The 19,935-nt window shown below is 34.3% G+C and overlaps 3 protein-coding genes across 3 annotated transcripts; 2 read left to right on the forward strand and 1 right to left on the reverse strand.

Moving 5' to 3' along the window:
- Positions 1-6,207: 6,207 nt before the first annotated feature.
- On the forward strand, positions 6,208-12,366 carry LOC108759742 (proclotting enzyme). Its single transcript, XM_018505332.1, has 6 exons — positions 6,208-6,508; positions 8,681-8,991; positions 10,196-10,692; positions 11,016-11,290; positions 11,519-11,664; positions 11,927-12,366. Exons 1-6 carry the CDS (start codon positions 6,343-6,345, stop codon positions 12,077-12,079), a joined length of 1,548 nt encoding a protein of 515 aa, XP_018360834.1. The 5' UTR covers positions 6,208-6,342; the 3' UTR covers positions 12,080-12,366.
- A 127-nt stretch (positions 12,367-12,493) lies between these two features.
- On the reverse strand, positions 12,494-16,012 carry gwl (serine/threonine-protein kinase greatwall). The gene is made up of 4 exons (XM_018505330.1): positions 15,880-16,012; positions 15,551-15,806; positions 13,003-14,971; positions 12,494-12,602 (listed from the first exon to the last, which is right to left on the reverse strand). Exons 2-4 carry the CDS (start codon positions 15,743-15,745, stop codon positions 12,556-12,558), a joined length of 2,211 nt encoding a protein of 736 aa, XP_018360832.1. The 5' UTR covers positions 15,746-15,806; positions 15,880-16,012; the 3' UTR covers positions 12,494-12,555.
- Positions 16,013-16,792: 780 nt separating this feature from the next.
- LOC108759741 (serine/threonine-protein kinase VRK1) lies at positions 16,793-19,642 on the forward strand. The gene is made up of 9 exons (XM_018505331.1): positions 16,793-16,865; positions 16,988-17,163; positions 17,446-17,498; positions 17,578-17,647; positions 17,786-17,982; positions 18,066-18,279; positions 18,395-19,059; positions 19,174-19,278; positions 19,408-19,642. The coding sequence occupies exons 2-9, from the start codon at positions 17,007-17,009 to the stop codon at positions 19,540-19,542; spliced, it is 1,596 nt and encodes a 531-aa protein (XP_018360833.1). The 5' UTR covers positions 16,793-16,865; positions 16,988-17,006; the 3' UTR covers positions 19,543-19,642.
- The last annotated feature ends 293 nt before the right edge of the window (positions 19,643-19,935 follow it).

Genomic DNA, 19,935 nt, shown 5'->3' on the forward strand with positions numbered 1-19,935 from the left:
TTGGAGGCTGTAAACTTATGTACGTGGATTCTTTCGGGATCCCCTTGCGATTTTTTGGACTGTCCCGATATCGTACTTAAACAACGTAAGTGGCGACGTGGAACAAGCCCGCGGGTTTTAGATTTATTGTTAGAAATATATATATATATATATATATACATATATATACATATATATATGTGTGTATATATATATATATATAGAAGAATACATAAAAAAAGAAACCGTTGCGGGTTGACAGAACGGTAAGACCGCCGTAATGAAGTCGAAGTATATGTTGAAGTATAGGATCCGAGAATGCCCAGAGTACGATTGTTTTACTACCGTCGCGTTGTCTTGCCATCGTGAGATTGTGCCAGAGGTGATATTATATTATTACGATGTTTATTGCAACAATAAATATTATATTAGTACGTTTTATAAAAAATTCGTACGCCTCCTTCACTGCCAGATAAATTGTTGTTACCTTTATCGCCGTGCTCATAACCATAATCCTTCATATTATTAAGAGTGCCAATTTAAAAAATCACATTATTATAAATCCAAAATATTTTTACAAAAGTAGAGTATATTAAAATATATAAAAATCGTCGAATCGACAAATGTGTGCCAACATATTTTTTTTAATTCTTATTTTTTACGTATATTGAATAAGATAATTAATTCTTAGTATACACGAAGAGTCATTCCTGCGCATTTCTTTTTTTTCAATACTAGAAGCATCTGGCTAAATAATGGTTTTTATCCTTTTTTTAAATATATAACTTTGCATAAATACTGTTTAAAGTTGTTAAAGTAATCATTTAATAATTTTTGTATATTTGTAAAAGTGATGAAAACTAATCTGAGAAACACGAACGACAACGTCTGTAGTAAAGCATTGGAAAATCATTGTGTGTATTAGAAATTAAGAAAATTAAATAAACGATAATAAGAATGTTGAGATACAGAAACAAAGGAGATACAAAGTTCTTCGAAATGAAGAAATAGTTGAAATATTTATTTTTTATCTTCAAATGACCAAATTAATATTGTTCGTTCTCGCTTTTCGAGGTATTGATATTACATTATCATGTTTCGCTACATACATATTTTTGCATATATATCTTCCACTCCGCGATCAATCATCTCTGTATTTGATGATGTATGATGGTAATTCGTTTCTCCGAACTCCTCATTAGCATAAGTATGATTCAATGCCTCATTTAATTTCATGAAGTTTTGTGATATCTGCGCGAGATAAAAAATCACGACATTAGCATAATAAATCACATACACATATTCTGTATTCATGCGAGCATAAAACGTCTTAAACTTTTGTAAAAAAGAATTATTAAAAAAAAAATTACATATCAAGATATAATCGTATATAAATGAACAAGTGTTTCTAACAGATTAATGAATGTAATACAATCACAGAAAATGATACTAGAGCTATCATTGTTGTGGTCATTGCCGCTATAAAAGTCACAGGTTCTCGCTTTATTTCGTTTCACACAGCGCCGAGGAGATTGCGATGCAGCGCCCGAAGGAAACCTGTTGGCGAGGAATTCAAAAGGAAAAAAAGGGAATTCCGAGCGTGGAAACCCATAAGGAGAGATAAAGAAGATTCCACGTCTTAGAGAAAGAACGAAGGGAGTGCACCATAAAATCAGCGACGCTACGGAGAACGTCAGGTCGCTTTCAGAAAGGTCCGCATGCATTTCACGGCTGACGTACCTTAACGAGCCGTCCTTCCAGTAGACACTTCGATGGAATCGCTTATCCGAAAAAGCCTGACATGACACATCCAGTATGATTAGCACGGAACAAGCATACGACGTTATCCCGCGCCAAATCGACTAACGGAACGTGATCTGAATGATGTGTATTCGACTTCGATGACAGGGGGGATTACATTTAATTTCGATCAATCATGAATCCGATACAATTATGTATGTAAGACTATCATCAAGAAGAAGAAAGCTGATTAATTCCAATAAATACAGACTTGCTCTAGAAATTAAATAATTTCTTAATAATGTGAATTTAATAGATAAATTTTCCGTAATATAAAATATAAAGAATTTAATTTTGTAATTTTTATAATGAGTCTTATATAGAAAAAAATACTATCGTAATTGAATATCTCATTTCTTATAGAAATAGATCCACTAGAACTTATAAAACTAGATCCATTTCTTATAGAAATAGAGCTGCACGGAAAGAATAATTTTACTAAAGTACCTAAAAATTTAGCTATATTATTAATTAATAATTTAAAATCTGAAGCATACAATAATAAGCAATGCTAAAAAAAGTTTTAATATTCTAGTAACCAGCTGAAGGTTCATAATTATTTTGATGGCCCAACAAATTTATTTTTAGATTTGTATCTATCTAAATTTTTAGATACTTCAACAAAATTGTCCTTTCCGTATATTAAAAATAATTGACACGTGTACATTATAAAAATTCATAATTTTCGAAAAGAATTTTAAAACTTTTTTTTCAATTTGTCCATCTTTTGTGAAAATTCTGACAGTTTATTTCTCAAAAGAGAGCAGCTTCAAAGTACTCGTTAAAGTAAGAACCTCTTCATATTTCTCCGAGATATAGAAGCCTGATCGGTTTGCAAATAAAAACTACAGAGGAGAATTAATTGGCGCCTTGATTACGGGATGCAGCTTGCGTATTTCCTCGGACACAAGAAGGATGGAGAGCGTAAGTGGTTACAGCGCGACTTAGTCAGGCGGCTATCATCGTCGGCTAGAAGTCAGCTGGTGTGTATGCAAGCATCTTGGCAATCGTGCAAGAATCCAAGACCTTGTAAGGTCACTGGCCTTGACGTGAATTATAGTTCTTAGACGTAGGATTTGTGTTGTTCTCAGTTTTGCCCGCGTGATAGGAACACATATCGATTGGCTGCCCCAACAGAACAACAAGTCATGATAACGTCAAAATGACATTAAAATAACTCGAAAATGACCTTTAATGATCATTTTAGAGTCATTTTGACATTATTATGATATCATAACAACTTGTTGTTCTATTTGGGTATGTACAGAGTATATATTTTGCGAAATCAATTTATGAATATGCGCGACAAAGAATTTCTAGTACAGTTTTGAAGAGCGCTTCTGCTTCTTCTCTTTTACTAGAAGAATCTTCAGAAAAATAGGATAAAATTTAAATTTCTTATTTTTAAAGTATTTTTTTTTTCCTCGTAGAGTCCACATCTCGGGCATATTATTTCTCGAGACATTTATTTCCCACAGAAAACGATTAATAAAATTCGCTCATCAGCGAATGATATTTCTCAATTCCTTAATACACATGGCACACATACGCTGACATATATTTAGATCTACTCCTTAAATTAACAGGTTTTGCTTGCTATATCAACGTGAATGTCATCGCATAAACACGGTAAATCAATAAACGCAATAAAAAGAATTGAGGCTCCAGAGCGGTATAATGAAATTGAATTGACATACCGTTAATACTTTAAAATGCTATCAAACATTTTGTATAATTTTTACACATTCTATCGGTTTAACCTACAACTGCTAGTTCCGTTCTACATATTCACAATTTTTCTAACAAAAAATATATATAGTTTATATAATTATATCGTCATTATCTAATAGCAACCAACTATAATTTCTAAGTAATAAAAGTAAATTACAATTTCTAATTGTAAGTAATAGGATTCTATGATTCATATATTCTCGTAAGCAATCATGCGTACAACTTTTATGACGTTATGAAAGTAAAACCGTTTTATTGTCTGTTCCGTTATATTACGTCATAACAGAACATACAGAAGAAAATGAAATTTCCTTTTATTATAATATTATCATCCATGACCGGTTCACGAAAGGAAGTATGTCTGTGTGTTTACACATTATATAAATGATGTTTTACATATTAAAACATTTTATTAGATATACTCATTTTAAGGATATTTCTAAATAAAGAAAAATTTAACAAATTCTTGTTACACTTTAAACTATATTTATAATTTCATTTTATTTATCTATCGACATGTCGCACACATATATCTTTTTTTTCTTTTCATAGATATATATCCTTTCTTTCGAATGACGTCGTTAGAACAAACGACTTCGATATCTCTCAGTTAATTACGAGTAACCCCGACCCAACCGGTTTGCACATTTCGGAGGAAGGATTTCACGAACAAGGTCCAGTAATACAGTGGCGTCAGTAAGAAATCTTGAACTCAATTTTATGTACACATGTTAAATATCCGGTATATACATCGCATGACGTTCTCATAATAATAGGTCAACGACTTGAACAAGAACATTGAACTTCAGTAGCAAAAGACTTCTTGTCAGTTTCTCTAGAATCACGTTCTGAGAATTCTATGCCGATAATATCTATACAGTATACAATATTTCAGCAATATTGTAGCAACATTTGCAACGTTCCAGTAATATTGCAGTAACATTGCAACGTTACAGCAATGTTGTTGCGCAAGCAACTTATGTGCTGTATGGGTAAATATAAACGTTACGGAATTTGATAGATACGATTATACAAACGTGTGATAGACACAAAGTGGAGTTATGAGATTCGCGATTCGTCACCCACGATCGCTATTCATCGCTGGACCTAATAATATGCGTATATATTTTCGGCAAGGTCCGGTTTGGCGAGTTAGACACTAACCCGCTGTCTTTATCGATTACCAAGCCCTGTTTCGCGAGCGACAACAAAAAAAGGGGTTTATCTCTTCGAGATGTCGACAGTAAATGGTTATTAACCGTTCAAAGAATGCACGGTCAAAGAACGCACGAACTTAAAATCTCTCTTCCTCCCTCCACCCTTTGGGATGGGGTTCGTCGACCTAGGTATCGCGATTCTGACGTATACTTCAAGGTCCTCCGTTCTTCGCTCTCGTGCGGAAGGTACTGTTTATACCTCTCCGCAAAAGATCTCGTTCCAATGAATCTAGCGAAACAGGCTTGCCTACGATGTACAGATACGATAAAATACTTTGTGCGTTTCATTCGTTTCAGAGATCGTAAGATATTTCATATAAACGGACCAACATCCGTTATTTTCTTCGATTATATTAATCTAATGAATACCTTTTTATTACTTCTTTTATTACTTCACTATGTTAATATGGAATAGACAAGAGTCAAGAATTAAAATAGCTTCAGAATAAAAAAAAGATTATAAAAATCACATAAAGGAGAAAATGATTCTATTCCGCCGTCAGCGGAAGGAAATGTATAAATACGTAGCGTCAGGATAGATCAGAAGGTTCTCAATCAAGCAAGTTCACGGCCGTCTCTTGTATGCAACCTTCTCTTGATAATCTTCAAGGCCAAGATGCAAAGGATCGTGCTCTCTATGCAAATACCATTGCGCGATATTTGAGAACACGAACCAATCAAAAACCAATCGAGCATGATCCGGTCCCATCATACAGCTTATATAATCGAGATAACTTAAATTGTCCCATTCACAGCATGAGCATTATCGTCACCGCGCTTTGTCAGAATCATTCACGAATATTTTCCGAACAACTTTGCTTCGAGCCAAATTGGATAGAAATTAAAATTATATAGTAAAAAATTAATTTGATATAAAGATATATTATAATATAATAGAAAGATTTCCTTTTTTTATGTCATTTAACAAGTATTGCATATTTATAATATTTATTAATTATATAAACATATATAAGTCAAATACTGTAAATGTGTAATATTTATGTGGTATAAAAAGATGGAAATCTTTCAATTTTAAGAGAAAAGAGAAAGACATTTTAAGACAAGAGAAGATTTAGAAATAAAAGAAAAACATGCAAATAACAAAATACAATAGAATTTACTTTTCACATTTCATAATTTCTATTTTAAAATTTTCTCATTATTGTACAGAAGTATAATTAAAATGAAGGGCAGATATAAGTTAAGCATCCCAGTTTCTCTAAATAAATCCTCTGTTCATAATAGAATTAATCCACTTTGCGCACATCGAAGCATAAATACTAAAATGATTATTTTCGCATTACCATAGGGAGACTGCGACAGATTTCTACCGTCTATTCTCTACCCTGCAACCATCAAGATAAAAGAGCAAGAGAAGAAAGATGCGCAGGAACAACACCTCGTGCGTCTTGTATCGAGGAGGAGGGCGAGCCCGTTATAAGCTCGAGCAGCGGCTATTCAGCAGCTTAGGCGGCTTCGTGAAGTACCTGGCAGGTTCGCCGCCGGTGATTCGCGCACGTGGACCTGGAAGTCCCGTGTTCCGCGCACCGTTCGTTGTTTCTTTTCGCGGTGCTTTGAGTTCCTCGCACGAAATACAATTCTGACAGCTCGAAATATGAATAAACGGTCACGTAGACCGTTGCCGTTCGCGATGCTGGTGCTGGTGCTCGTGCAGGTGATCACGACGATCGTACCCGCGGCGACTATCGGACCATTGTCCAGATCACTGAACTTCGACGACGTTCGCCCGGAAGAGGACGACAACGCCGTCGTCGTCGAAGGTCAGTATCTATTACAATTTCAAGAACAATTTTAAACGCACTTCCTGTTTAAATGCCGAGAAACTTTTGGCTCTCATGCTTGTCAGCATCTGTTTGAAATATTTATTACAATGTTTCGACAATTTTAGTTAAGAACTATGTCAAGAATCCCACGGTCATCTTTTAGAAAATAAAATTAAAATTAAGATTAATTTTAAATATTAATATACGATAAGTATTTAACTATCATTGGTTAGTGACAAAGAAGACACCCAGAAAATATTGTTCTCCATTGTTCTCCAATGTTCTATCTAGTTCCCAATAAATTTAATTAAAACTTGTTTTAATGATACGTACAGCAAGCTATATATTTAAATAAAAATTTTAATTGAAGAATTTTCTAGATCTCGATCTCTCTTTTCTTGAAAATTAAAACAACTCGTCTTTTACACAAAGATGTTTCATAATAACGACGCTTCTCTCTCTTTATTTCTGACTTCAAGAGAATTCATTTTGCCTAAATAAACTCATTAAACTATTTCATTTTAGTTGATTTCTAAATTGCGATGATAGTCGGTTGATAGAGAAGATTCTAAAATATTGAATGTAGTAATTTATTGCAATGCACAAATATTTTTAAATATAACATTCAGATAAAAATGCCTTTTTCCTCTAAAACTTATTCCTCTATAAATTATATCATTGATTATTTTGATTAGTCATTAGCCAAGAGAACAACGGCCGTACTGTGTGACTTTTTATTTATTAGTCAATGCCTTAATTTTAATGTTACTGATTTTTGTTTTCATCTTTCGATGATCGAAAAATCTAACAGATACAGTGTATACCGAAAATCAAATAATCATTCGCACATCCCATACACGGCAACCGGAAGTTCTCCCGGCGCAACCTCACCTTCGATGTACATATGTGCGCACCTGTGTGCCTCACGTAGGTCAGCGAACTCGTTGCTAGGTATCCTGATGGAATTCTATTATGATGTTTCGATTAGTCACTCCGCAAAATAAATTTCATGCAGCCGGCAATATTAAAAACATTACTTTTCGCTTTCATACGTAATTTCTATTGATGCAACAAAGAGCAATAATATAAGAAAAGCAAAGTTTTTTAAACAGCATCCGTTTTCTTCTATTTTTATATACAATTTAATCATGCGATCGATCAATAGTCGTATATGATAAGCATATACCGAGTTCTTCTCGAAAATACTCAATAACACAAATAATATATTTCAACATAACAGAATAAGCAAATAGATTCTAAAAATTCTCCTACACTTTTACATTCATTTATATACGGAATTTATATTCGTAACTCAGACAGCACAAAATATTTTTATAAATATTTATTAATATTTATTTTTTTTAAATGTTATATAGATATTTCATGCATATTTTATATACAGTTTTATTCGAAATATTATTAAAATATAGACTAAATATTTTATGTAATATTTATGGTAAATATAAATAAATTTTTGTAATAAGTTTTTTACTTGGATTATAATGTCTTAAGTATTTTCATAACATTTACTATATATTTACAATAAATGTTTATAATCTGTGCAATCTGAGAAAATATTTATACAAAACATTTAAAATAAATCTTAGAAATATTCATAAATATTCTATAAATATTTTATAAATATTGTGTGCTGTCTGAGAATGTAAGTGTTAGTGTAATAAGTTCCAAGCTTTTGCAAAAGACATATCAAAGACTGACGTTTCGATAATTTTAGCAGTTTTTTTCTAGTTCTGCTTAACATCAGAAAAATACATACACGTCATGTATATTAATGTAGCCGGACATTAATGTTTCTACACGCTAAAGCACATTCTTGAGTACGTGCTGAGGTAAACATGCTTGATGCATCCTGATTCTGCGATGGCAAACACGATACTATACAAGCATTTTAACGGATTAAGATAGTGAAGAAACATACTTGAATAAATCTCACTAAAATTTTAAAGATAAACATATGAATAGCGTGAAAGAAGATCATAAATGGACGGTAATGACAGAACATGATAAACAATTGAAAGTAAAAAAGAAATAACTGTACGTTAATTAAAATATTTGAAATATCCCCGAAAAGAAATATACCTTTTTTTCTACCTTACAAAAATATAAACGAGTTATAGATGATTAATTAAGTAAAAATTTGATTTACAGCTGCAATCGATCCAGATCAATTCGAATCAAGGGAGAGTCGGGGTATTCTTTGGAACGGAGCTGCGGCTCGCGAGACTTGCTTAACTTCAAAAGGCGAAGTCGGTCGATGCACGACCTTCAAGGAATGCTATCCGTACTTCAAAATACCCGACCTCGGTGCTTTGGACGGTTGGGTCCTTGGCGTTTATGATACATGCAGCTATATCCGCGAAGATGGAAACCCGAGCTTCGGGATCTGTTGCTCGAATTTGCATCCCTTCGTTACGCCTGATCCCGATAACTGCGACAATCCTACTGCAGACAATCCGCAAGTAAGGCATGGCCAAACGCGTGTCAGCTATTTAAACCATTTGACCCAATTCTGTCTTTAATATTCGCACAGGCATCCCCGTTTTGTTCGTGATAATCACTTTCACTACCGGAAACTCGTAAAAATTATACGTGATCCGAATTAAACCCATTAGATCCCATTAGAAAGTTATATCTTTGCAGCGTCGATTCGGTAATACGATTTCACAAAAGATCGTTTTATGGCCTGCGTTTTATTACTCGGTGTTCACGCATTTCTTCCTTCTGTTGAATGTAATACCATAGTCATTCCTTTCATCTGTCACTGTGGATCTTTCTTTAAAAGATAAACTATATCGTAATTGATGTTATTTATTAATTAAGGAGTCTTCTTCATTAGGAAGACAAAAAATCAATTTTTTAAATTGCATTTTTTAAATCCTACATGTGTATAAAATTAACTCAGTAATTTTTTTTTTGAAAAAAAAAACAAGTTTTTAAAATAATGAACATCTTCTCAGACGTTGCGCAAGACGAAAATTAAACAGCTAACGGAGGGCCGAGTGTACCGTGCTCATTTTCAGAGACCGGTTTCTAATCTATTATACCTATTAGGATTTTTAGCATAAGTGAGGGAAATCGAAATGAAGTAAATTTTGACTCCACGTGAACAATACTTGTTATAAACGCTTGGATTAAAAAATCAATTAAAAATTTTAAAACCGTTTTTTTCCAAAATCATGTTTACAAAATCGCGGGAAAATTCTCCTGAAAAAAACGGCTTAACCGATTGACTCGAAAATTATTACTGATACTTTTTGCGGTTCGTGAACTACTGTTTTTTTTTTTATATCTATCAATTATTTAATCTTCTTTTTTACAAAGTGCTGGAAAAAATACTGAAAATCAAAACATGATTTTCGTTTTCTTGCCATTTATTAAATTTCAATATTTTAAAATGTTGGTTTAGTAATTTCGTGTACAATGTAGAGTACTAATAAAAAATAACAATTGACATATTTTAATTACTAAGATTGCTAGAAATTTCCCGTAATTTTTATATTATTCTTGACGCGAAGAAACTTATAAGACAAATTTAAAACTTCCTATTAAAACAAATAAAAAGTTTCATCTTAAACGGTGTATTCCACTTTTTAAAAACAGTCAATTTTTAGGCCTCTAAATGAGGAAGATCTTTAAACAAAATTAAATTATAAATTATTTTAGGTGGAGGACAATAAGAAGAAAAAAGAAAGCGCGGAAATAGCACGACCTCAAGCTGCGCCTACTTGGCCACCTCAGGTTCCCACACATCCGCCCGATCACACGATACCGCCGCTTCCAACTCATCCACCTTCACCTGGTCTACCGACGTATTCAACTACGCATTCAACTACATATTCAACTACGTTGAAACCAAGTAGCACAAGCTCTAAGAGACCCAGCGTCGCTACTACGTGGCCGACGAAGAGGCCAGAATGGTGGATCACGTCGTCGACGTCCCCGTCGACAACCAAGTCTCCGACCAACGGCGACACTCTTTCGCAACAATCTTGCGGTGCCAAGAATGGCAACCAAGATCAAGAGCGTATTGTTGGAGGGAAAAATGCAGACCCGGGCGAATGGCCGTGGATGGTCGCGCTCCTTAACGCTGGACGACAATTCTGCGGTGGATCGCTCATTGATAACATCCATGTGTTGACGGCGGCGCACTGCGTTGCAAAGTGAGTCCAATTTAGTTATCAATTTATTATATTCCTTAATCAAAACTGAAATGATATATGTCTAATGTCTACAACTATTTCTTTACTGCCTATATTATATATGCAATATATATGCTTTCCTATTTTCTAAATTCTATGGAGTAGGATCTCATTCTAAAGAGCAAAAATTGAATCAGAAACTCCTGAAAAAGAATTGCTCCATTTTCATTTTTTTAAGAATAAGATTCACTCTAAAAGTTTGAGAGAGTACGACTAGTTATAAATAATTAGAAATATGATGAGTTTTGAAATATCTAATAAAAGAAAATATTATATGATTCCAGTATGAACTCTTGGGACGTTGCGAGGTTGATAGCGCGCCTAGGTGACCACAATATTAAAACGAATAACGAGATTCGTCACATCGAGAGACGCGTGAAGAAAGTCGTGAGGCACAGAGGCTTCAACTCCCGTACACTCTACAACGACGTGGCACTTCTTACGCTAAGCGAGCCTGTGGAATTCACCGAACAAATACGACCTATCTGTCTTCCTAGCGGATCGCAATTGTATTCCGGCAAGACGGCGACCGTTATTGGATGGGGTTCTCTGAGAGAGAGTAAGAATATTTTTACACTAAAATGGACTTTGACTCATGCGAGTAGTCGCATCAAAGAAAACATTTTTACTTGACTTCAAATGAAAAAGTGTGTAATTATGTATAATATTCATATACTCTTCCAAATATTCTCGTTTGAGGAATCAATTTAAATAATCATTCGCGAACATCTAAGAACATTTCTTAAGATATATACTGACACATAAGTAATTTATTATATTTAATTAGGTGGGCCGCAACCAGCGATTTTGCAAGAAGTTTCAGTACCAGTATGGCCGAACAGCGAGTGTAAATTGAAATACGGTTCAGCAGCACCAGGTGGTATAGTTGACAGTTTCCTATGCGCTGGTCGAGCCACTAAGGATTCATGTTCGGTTCGTATTTATATATTCATTAATTTTACTTCGTCTTACGTCAAACTTATCCATCAGCCTAAATACGATCAGTTATTCATTAACTAATTAATAATAAAAATTGATTCATTATTTAGGTAAGAAATTGTTTAATTATAAGAAAATTGGAAGTTCAGACAGATCCATTTTTTTCCGGCAAATAAAATATAAATATACATTTATAATATAATCAAATTTTATTAACATATAGTTAAGAACTAATAACATTGCACTTATATTATAGGGCGACAGCGGAGGACCTTTAATGGTGAACGATGGTCGCTGGACGCAAGTCGGTATTGTATCATGGGGTATAGGATGTGGTAAAGGACAATATCCAGGCGTGTACACAAGAGTGACACACTTTTTGCAGTGGATTCATAAAAATTTAAAATAGAAGACATGCATGTATCTACCGCCACGTCCCTTTCGCACCGTCGCTGTTTCTTCGACAAGGATTGTTGAAGAAACGCGGAATCGATCATACTCGCTTCGAAAAATGTGATAAAAACCGTCGAGCCCTAAAGAGCTTCATAGCGATATTTAAAAAATTTTTTTATAGTTAAAAGCAAAAACATATCGCTTCTCTAAGAAAATTTGATACTACGTTAATTTTTTTTTAATTACGCGACATTCCTTTTAAGTTTCACGTCATCGCGCGCTCTATGTACGTTCTCTCATCATTAAATGAAATCATTATCATTCATTTACTGTAGAAGTCAATAAACTCGATGATTACGAGTAGTAACAAAATATGTTATATTTTATATTGCTATACATATACACAAGTATATAAAAAATAAAGTTATACAGTAACGACTTGGACATTATAGGCTTCTGTTTTTGCCACGTCTGCTTGCGATACGCTGAAGACTATGTATCGCAATTACTTACATTTAATTGTTGCATAGTATTCCGTGCTAGAAAATAAAGAAAAAAATTTTTTCTGTTATAACTGCCAATATTAACACGGTGTAATGTCGTTTAAAAAATAATACCGCACACGCGCGCGAGTAACATTGAAAATATAAATTTAATATATATTTTTCTCTTCAATAAAAAACTATAAATGTAATGGCGATGCTACTTTTTCTCATTTTAGCAACAACATGTTGATAAAACTATTTAGACATCTCCAATTTGAATTGTAATAATAGAAGAATGTTTTATGGCACTCTCTCTCTCTCTTCTCTCTCTTGAAATTTTATAAGTCCTATTATTGACAGAAGCGCATGTTTTACATCACTTGAAATTTTACCTCATATATTACACGGTATTATTTTTCAAACGACAATGATATAATATACTGGGGCGACATACTCTGAAAATAGCACGTATCATACTTATCGTCCGGTTGCGGAATGAACGGGGGCACCGCTTTCGACGGTTCGTCCCAAGGAAAGTCGCGGAACAGAGTCATGGTACGCACCTCCTTCGCCATGGGACGAGAAGCTTGGTCCAAGGTGAGCAACGCATCGATAGCACTGGTTGCCGCCGACGACAGAGCTTCCTCATCTTCAGGCCATGGAACGTCGCGCGCAAGAATGTTTGTGAATACCGCTTGCGGCGTTTCGTCGTTAAATGGTGGCAAGCCCGTACAAAACTCGTACAAACAAACACCTAGTGCCCACCAGTCCACGGCTGGTCCATGACCTTGTTTAAGTAATAATTCTGGGGCGAGATAATCGGGTGTGCCGAGTATGCGGTCGTCCGATCTATTGGCACCACCCTGACCGCCCCTTCTAACGGATTTGGGTGTTCTATAAGGTGTGTAACAGTTGCCAGAAGTTGCGGGTGTCTTAATGGGTGAAATACCCTGGGGCGACCGATGACCCTCGGATGTGTTATCCGAATCCGTGTGCGAATCATGAACGGAATGTGGAGGTGGTAAGCGAAATCTCGTCTTGATTAAATTCTTCGCGTCATCCTCTTCCTCATATTTTTGCTGTTTCTCATTTTTGTGATCTCTTTGCCTAGTGGAGGATACTGGCGTACTGAAAGCTACCCTACCCGCCGAGCCAGTATTCTGCTCAGTGTCCTGATTCGGTGTCCTGTTTCCATCGTTTTCCACTAAATCAACAGTAATATCCGCAGCTTTTGTGGAGATAACATTGATTGTTGGACTTGTATAAGGAAATATACAGTCACGATTGTTTCTCTTGGGTGTTTTGACGACATCCAAGTCTATTGCGTCGATTTCGCATGTTAAACCCGTTGAACTTGCGCCGTCTCGCTTCCTTTTTTTTGATCCTCGAATCACGAATGAATTTGTGCAAGTGCTTACAGGACTAGTATGTACAAGAGATCGATGATGCGATTTCTCGGCCTCGATCGTAGATTCGTCCTTCTCTCCCTCTTCCTCCTCTATAGTCTGATCGATATAATTATTTGTTTGTGTAGAGGATGCCTCGCAGGTATGGTAACTGCTAGAGCTATCCACACCATTATCGCGCTTTTCAATGGTTGTTTCGTCCTCTTCTATACTTTGTTCTTCGTGACTTTGCTCGAAGTGCAGATCCTCCGCCGAATGAAAAGGTGTGACGCCAGATATTCGGGAATAATCTCCAGATGCGACAGAGGATATGACCGAAGTCGGTGACATATGCTCTGCGGATTTAAGATTGCAATTCCTTTGTAGAGCGGAGAGTAAATTCATGGCTGGTGTACTTCTGTCACTGAAATTTGATTCGTTGGTAGATTTTTGGCCAGAACCGAAGGACAAGTGGGACGTCAGTGAGAGCAGCTGGCCAGGTGTCCTGGTGCACAAGCTCGGAGTCATGGGGTTCACTAGATCTGATATTTCGAGATCCCTGTGCAAGGATGATATTTTACTGAGCCCAAAGTCCGTAAGCTTGACGTGTCCTTCGCGTGAGAGAAGCATGTTGTCTGGTTTGAGATCTCTGTGCACAATACCGTGCGAGTGAAGATATTCAAGTGCTAGACAAACTTCTGCTGTGTAAAATGCCGCCATAGATTCCTCCATAAAACCGTAAACGCCAAGCAGACTCTTGAGATCACCACCCACCATGTACTCCATGACTAGATACACACTGCTGATGGACTGCAGCGAATAAAAGAGTTGTACACAATACGGACTACGAGTCAGAGCTAATGCATTTCGCTCAATTACCACTTGCGACGCCATATTTTTATTTATCATCTCGTTCTTCTTCATTACTTTAACTGCATATACTTGCTCGGAATTGGTCTTCTTGTACCCTAAAAATACTTTACCAAATGCTCCTCTGCTTATCGGCTTTACTATCTTAAAATCCTGTATATCTGGCACCTAGCAAAAAAAAATTAATATTAAATATTCATTAAAACATGTATTTTTTAATGAAAAAACTTATATAAATAGATGAGTTATATGTTATAATATAAAGTACACTATTTATATTATATCAGAGCAATTTAATCAATTTATCTTATTTTAATAGTCCTTAATCAACATATGGAAATACTTTAATAACAGGACTTAACATTTATTTATTCAATTTCTTTGAAAACAATTTAGTTTTCTCACTAGTATTATTTCTTAAGATTTATATCTAAATGATGTAATATACTATAATAAATTAAAAAAGGACTACACATACTGAGCATAAAATTGTATTTAAAAAGATGTATTTAAAAAAATGACTTTTAGATCTATCAAGAATTATCCAAAATAATTTTACTCTGGAGCATTTTTTATGTTAAAAAATTATATATTCTATTCATTTATATATATATTATATATTATAAAAATATCAGAACGGAGCATCAACTTTTAACGAATCAAACTTCCCGAATAGAGTTTTAAAGCCTTAAAAAATTGTCTAGTTAAAAACATCCGAGCTTCTGCTTTTAAAAAGAAAAAGTTTACCTTTGTAGTGGGGTTAACGATCTTGGAAATGGTATTGAAAATAGAATTGTTGATACATTTCTCAGACTGTTGCGGCGTGCACTCTCCATGACGTTCCTTGTCATTTTCACTGTAGACCGCATCGACGTTTGACTCATTAATACAATTGTTTTCCCCTGATTGTGATTTCGGTGAATCGGGCACAGTTTCTTCCATTTAAGGGAAAAAAGAGAAAAAAAGAGAGGAATCCGAACGACCAAGGAGATAACCTATGTAACTAGGCGCACAAACTTTTGTGTTTTTAATGAACTACTAGCTCATATATCGACTCATAAGAATTGTTTGCATACCACAAGTTGATCAACCATGATCATAGTTTCTCTTTCGCGATATTTCGCATTGAAATCGAGCTTCGAGAACCGGTTAACATATTCCGGAGACTCCGGAGTAAACACCGTTTCACACGTTCACACTTCACACGTCACAAACCCCATAAACACGAAACCTGAGAAATCTGAGAATTGAGAGGGACTATTCTACGTTTTTCGTGAGTTCGTCAAAGGCTGCTTTCCATTTGATGACACGAGTCGACACAAGCGTCGTTCTATCCTTGTTGACATTCAGAGAGTGACAAAGATAGAACGGTAGAACGAATTGTGTCATCAAGTGGAAAGCACCCAAAATCGCCCGTATACTAGCGCCAGTACATCTATTTTCGATTTGGAAACTATTTGTGTCAATAATAGCAAATTTATATATCAATTGTCGATAATGTCAGCGTTCTTCAATTATCTCAGGGCCCTTGGGGCCCTTTTTATGTCTGTTCTACAATAGAGTCGCAAGTCGTAAGCCGTAAGAAATTGGCCAATAATCACAGTCGAATGTGAGAAGAATAATCGACTATGATTGGTCAATTTCTTACTCTTACTTCTTACTCCGTGTATTGTAGACGGGCCTGTAGAACAAGCGGGGTGATCCCGATTGATCACGGCTCGATTGGACACCACCAATCACAGCAACCGGTGCTTAGGAACTTTGTAGTCTCAAGCAGCTGTGAGTTGCTCGTGTCCAATTAAGCCGTGTCCAACTGGGTGCCACCCTCGCGCTGATTGGATTATACTTTTAGATTTAAAAGAATAGTCCTATCTCAGCGAAGAATCACAAAACGGTTGCAAAACTATTAATCTGCTGAATGCTGCCAACGTCTCTTGACTGATTGTAGACCAGGCCTAAGGGCTATACTCCACCTGCCTTCCTTTAATTCAACCATGCCGTTGCCTGTCATCACACGTTTCATAACGGTGTATAACGGCTGCTAGTATTGGCGCGTAATTCCGTAATCGTTTCTCATATTCATTACCTACATCTACTGTTGATTATTTTTGATGATCTATGGACTGTTGATCGATCGTTACTTGACACGTCCAGTTCAACACACAGATTTTGGTTTCTTTAAAGATTTGCGTTTAACGACGTAATGGCAGCGAAAGCAGCGAAGAGAGTACCGAAGAAGAAAGGAGGTTATCAAATGCCTGAACCGATACCGGCTGGAGAGATTCTCAGGGACTTATCAAAAGGACAATGGATCCTTGGCAAGTCAATTGGTGTCGGCGGTTTCGGAGAAGTTTACTCTGGTACGCGAAATTAATCCTGTTATTTTATTGTGTTACATCGCCGTTACATATTATTCTCATTTTGTAAACACAACAGCGAAGTACTAGTTATACAAAAACATGAATGTCCTTTTTTCTTTAAGTCTTATATATACAGTTATAAAAAATATGTAAAGACTTGTGATTTTGTTTTACATAATTAGATCTAAATGTATTTTATTTCTTTTATAAGATACATGTTTTTTTTAATACATTCTTAAGTATTTTATTATTGTACTAATTGATTATATTGATTATTTACAGCCGCACCATATTCTGGAAAGACTCCTAAAGATTATCCTAATGTCATAAAAATTGTGAGATTATTCTCCTTATTTTTACTATTTATTTCCTAGCTTTTATTCTGACTTCACATACTCTGTAAATTCGTTTTAGGAACCGCATGGAAATGGTCCATTATTTGTAGAAATGCACTTTTATATGAGGAACTGTAAGTCAGATGAAAGTAAGTTTAAAAGTAAAATTTATTTTTAATATATTCCATGTGACGAATTACTTTTAAAATTGCAGTTTATATAACAATGGATAATGTTATCTGATTGTACAATATTCGTGAGATAAATATATCATAGTATTTGTTTAGTTGATAGCTGGCTGAAAAAAAAGAAACTTGCAACGCTCGGAATACCTAGATATGTTGCTTCTGGAAGTCATGAATATAAGAATACAAAATATCGATTTTTAGTAATAGATCGATATGGAAAAGACTTGTGGAAAATATTTGAAGAAAATAACAAACAATTTCCAGAACACATAGTATATAAGTTATCTTTGCAAATAGTAAGACAAAATGAATATTAAGTAATTATTAATAACAAGTACCTGTTTTAATATAATTTGTTATATTCTAATAAATTTCCTAGATAGATATATTAGAGTACATTCATCAGAAAAACTATGTACATGCTGATATCAAAGGCGAAAATTTGCTACTGGACTTGAATTCCTACGATCAGGTTTATTTAGTTGACTTTGGTTTAGCCTCTCGTTGTACATCAAGTACTGAATTGAAAGTCGATCCAAAGAAGGCACATAATGGCACTTTACAATACACCAGCAGAGACGCTCATATGGGAGGTAAATATTAGAAAATTGCAGGTTTGATACTTAATGCAATTTATCAGTCTTTGAATATAAATTATAAAAATAATTGTTATACTTTAAATGTTTTATTTTATTTTTTTTTTTTTAGTACCAACGCGTCGTGGTGATATTGAAATTTTGAGTTACAATATGATCCTGTGGTTATGTGGTTCATTACCATGGGAAAAGTTACTCGATCCAGCTACCGTTCAGAAAGAGAAAGAAAAAGCTTTCAACAATATAGACAGTTTCCTAAATAAGTGTTTTCATGGGTCTGTTCCACAGGCTGTTCACAAATTTATAACTTTGCTAGCTAGTATAAAATTTAATGAAATACCATCTTATGAAAAACTGAAAGAAACATTAATAGGTGGTTTAAAGAAATTGAGTCATAAACCAGATGGGAAATTAAAATTGGACAGCATTGGCATGTTAATTCAACAAAATACTTCTAAACGTACTCCACAAAATTTAAAGAAATCTACAAATGGAATTTCCGTTAGAAAGAGTCCCCGTATGAAACAACTGGATAGTTCAAGAAAAAGTACTATAGGTGTCGTAATTGACAAGAAGCGTTGTAATGTAAAGGATATTGCGAAAGCATTAGATGATATGGATTCTGACGGTGAATATGATATTCAAATTCTTAAAAAAGCGAAAAAATCAGAATCAGTTGAAAAAGTAAATACAATAGTGAAAAATAAAGCTTCGTCTCGTAGAAAGAAAGTTTCAATTGAGTCAATCGATGATTCTGAAGAGGATTCTAATATAAAGGTAATTACAAAACTGTCTGAAAAAAGGAGTACTCATTTTTAAAATTTTATTTAAATTTAGAGGCTTCAGATTTATTTTTGTCATTAGAATACTTATTTCTATCATTTTGTGTAGCTGTTACCAAAACCAAGTAATAAACGAGAGAAAAAGCCAGTCACAAGTAAAACAAGACGAAAGGTCAAGTTTTTGAATGATTCAGAAACAGCTTCTGAAACTGAGGTAATAAAATTTAAATATTTAACTCGTATTTTTTTTTCTTCAATTTGTATAAATAAAAATTAGATAAATATTACATAAATGATGAAAATACTATATAAATACATAAGTATATTTTCAATACATCTCCAGATTGTATCAAAAGGAACAAAAGCAAGACCTGTTGCGACTGCTAGGAGTAAAGCAAGTACTAGGTTGCAATCCAATAAAATAATACCTACAACTTATGCTGAAACCGAATCAGACGAAGATATGTTTGATACGTAGTGTTACGAAAAATAAAAGGATAGTAAAGGAAGTACAGTTATGTGTGATATTTGTACTACAAAAAAATATTATGTAACTTGCATTTATACATTATGCACTTTTGTACATGACTCTTACATATTTCATTATTACTAATGCAACATTATTTACTACAACATTATGTTTACTTGTGATTAAAGCAATTCTAATGATAATATTTTTCATCATTATTTCTATTTTTGTATATATGTGAATAGAGTTACCAAAAATGAAAAGTTTCGAATTATAAAACTATTATGATATTGTAAAAATTACTTCATACTTTTTGATGAAGTAAAATGTTAAATGCATTTAATTTAGTAATATTTTTATGTGTTGAAAGTAATAGAATCTTCAGTTCTCTTAATTATATTA

This window comes from Trachymyrmex cornetzi, unplaced genomic scaffold (assembly GCF_001594075.2).
Source record: "Trachymyrmex cornetzi isolate Tcor2-1 unplaced genomic scaffold, Tcor1.1 scaffold204, whole genome shotgun sequence".
Lineage (NCBI taxonomy): Eukaryota > Metazoa > Arthropoda > Insecta > Hymenoptera > Formicidae > Trachymyrmex > Trachymyrmex cornetzi.

Excerpts from the sequence above, each read along its gene's own strand:
- gwl (XM_018505330.1), bottom strand. The coding sequence starts at position 15,745 with ATGGAAGAAACTGTGCCCGATTCACCGAAATCACAATCAGGGGAAAAC. Across the intron at positions 14,972-15,550 it reads TCGTTAACCCCACTACAAAG|GTGCCAGATATACAGGATTT; the intron begins GTAAACTTTTTC and ends TTTTTTTGCTAG. Across the intron at positions 12,603-13,002 it reads TGATACGTGCTATTTTCAGA|CACGGAATACTATGCAACAA; the intron begins GTATGTCGCCCC and ends TTTATTTTCTAG.
- LOC108759742 (XM_018505332.1), top strand. The coding sequence starts at position 6,343 with ATGAATAAACGGTCACGTAGACCGTTGCCGTTCGCGATGCTGGTGCTG. Across the intron at positions 10,693-11,015 it reads GCGGCGCACTGCGTTGCAAA|TATGAACTCTTGGGACGTTG; the intron begins GTGAGTCCAATT and ends ATATGATTCCAG. Across the intron at positions 11,665-11,926 it reads CCACTAAGGATTCATGTTCG|GGCGACAGCGGAGGACCTTT; the intron begins GTTCGTATTTAT and ends CTTATATTATAG.
- LOC108759741 (XM_018505331.1), top strand. The coding sequence starts at position 17,007 with ATGGCAGCGAAAGCAGCGAAGAGAGTACCGAAGAAGAAAGGAGGTTAT. Across the intron at positions 17,499-17,577 it reads ATCCTAATGTCATAAAAATT|GAACCGCATGGAAATGGTCC; the intron begins GTGAGATTATTC and ends AATTCGTTTTAG. Across the intron at positions 19,060-19,173 it reads AAGAGGATTCTAATATAAAG|CTGTTACCAAAACCAAGTAA; the intron begins GTAATTACAAAA and ends CATTTTGTGTAG.